This window comes from Dendrobium catenatum, unplaced genomic scaffold, assembly GCF_001605985.2.
Source record: "Dendrobium catenatum unplaced genomic scaffold, ASM160598v2 original_scaffold_226644, whole genome shotgun sequence".
Classification (NCBI taxonomy): Eukaryota; Viridiplantae; Streptophyta; class Magnoliopsida; order Asparagales; family Orchidaceae; genus Dendrobium; species Dendrobium catenatum.
The window spans coordinates 1-830 of NW_021545053.1; the positions used below are offsets into that span (position 1 = coordinate 1).

The 830-nt window shown below is 32.5% G+C and overlaps 1 protein-coding gene across 1 annotated transcript; it reads right to left on the minus strand.

Annotated features, from left to right (window-relative positions):
- Nucleotides 1-76: 76 nt before the first annotated feature.
- LOC110098484 (flavanone 3-dioxygenase 2) lies at nucleotides 77-606 on the minus strand (the record flags this gene model as incomplete). The annotated part of the gene is given in 1 exon segment (XM_020825334.2): nucleotides 77-606. A coding segment is annotated over 1 exon segment (248 nt), but the record flags the coding sequence as incomplete, so codon positions are not given.
- Nucleotides 607-830: the final 224 nt, after the last annotated feature.

Here is an 830-nt window from a genome sequence, read left to right on the forward strand (position 1 = left end):
TTATAAATCTACTGCAATAAGAAAGTCGTCCCAAACGAAACCTTAATAGCACAAATCACATCTAATACAATCTCAATATTATGCATAATCCACAACTATTTCCAACAATTATCAAAATAGTTGCAACAATAATGGCAGATTCACACTTACAAATTACAATAATAATCTGCGGATGATAGCCCCCTCATACCCACACATGGTAATACATTTTGTTGACATAACATAGCTGAGGAAGTTTTTTATACATAATAATGCTTTATAGGTTACATTCGATTTCATCATATTGTTCTTTATAATATCTCATAGAAATTCATACTACCTCACAACATTATTTTGATTTATAATTTTATATTACAAATCACACCTTTATAAAATCCATAATAGAATTCATCGATTTGTGCTGATATTTTAATGCAAGGAGCTCTTTGAATGTGATGCCACGAAATATAGTAGAGCAATCAGATCTTTCAAGCAACTTTGGCGCAGGAGCAAAAGTAACATTTTCAATAGGAGGTGTTACCTGAGTCGCAACTGAAATCCTCGTGCTCTCGCTGCTAACCATGGCCCTATGCACTATGCTCTTATACCTCCCATTGCTAATAATCTGCTGCGATATACTAAAGTTAGAACATTGAAAACAGTATTGATAAATAAGGTAATGAAGTCTTCAAATAAGAATTAAAATGGCCCCAAACACTTTACCAAAGATCAATATGACATCATCTTATTTAAAAGTCACCATTTTACTTGACTTTTAAATAGGGACCTAAATGATCCCCGGAAGAACTCATTTGGTCTCTATTTAAAGAGTCAAATGTTCAAATTAGAAC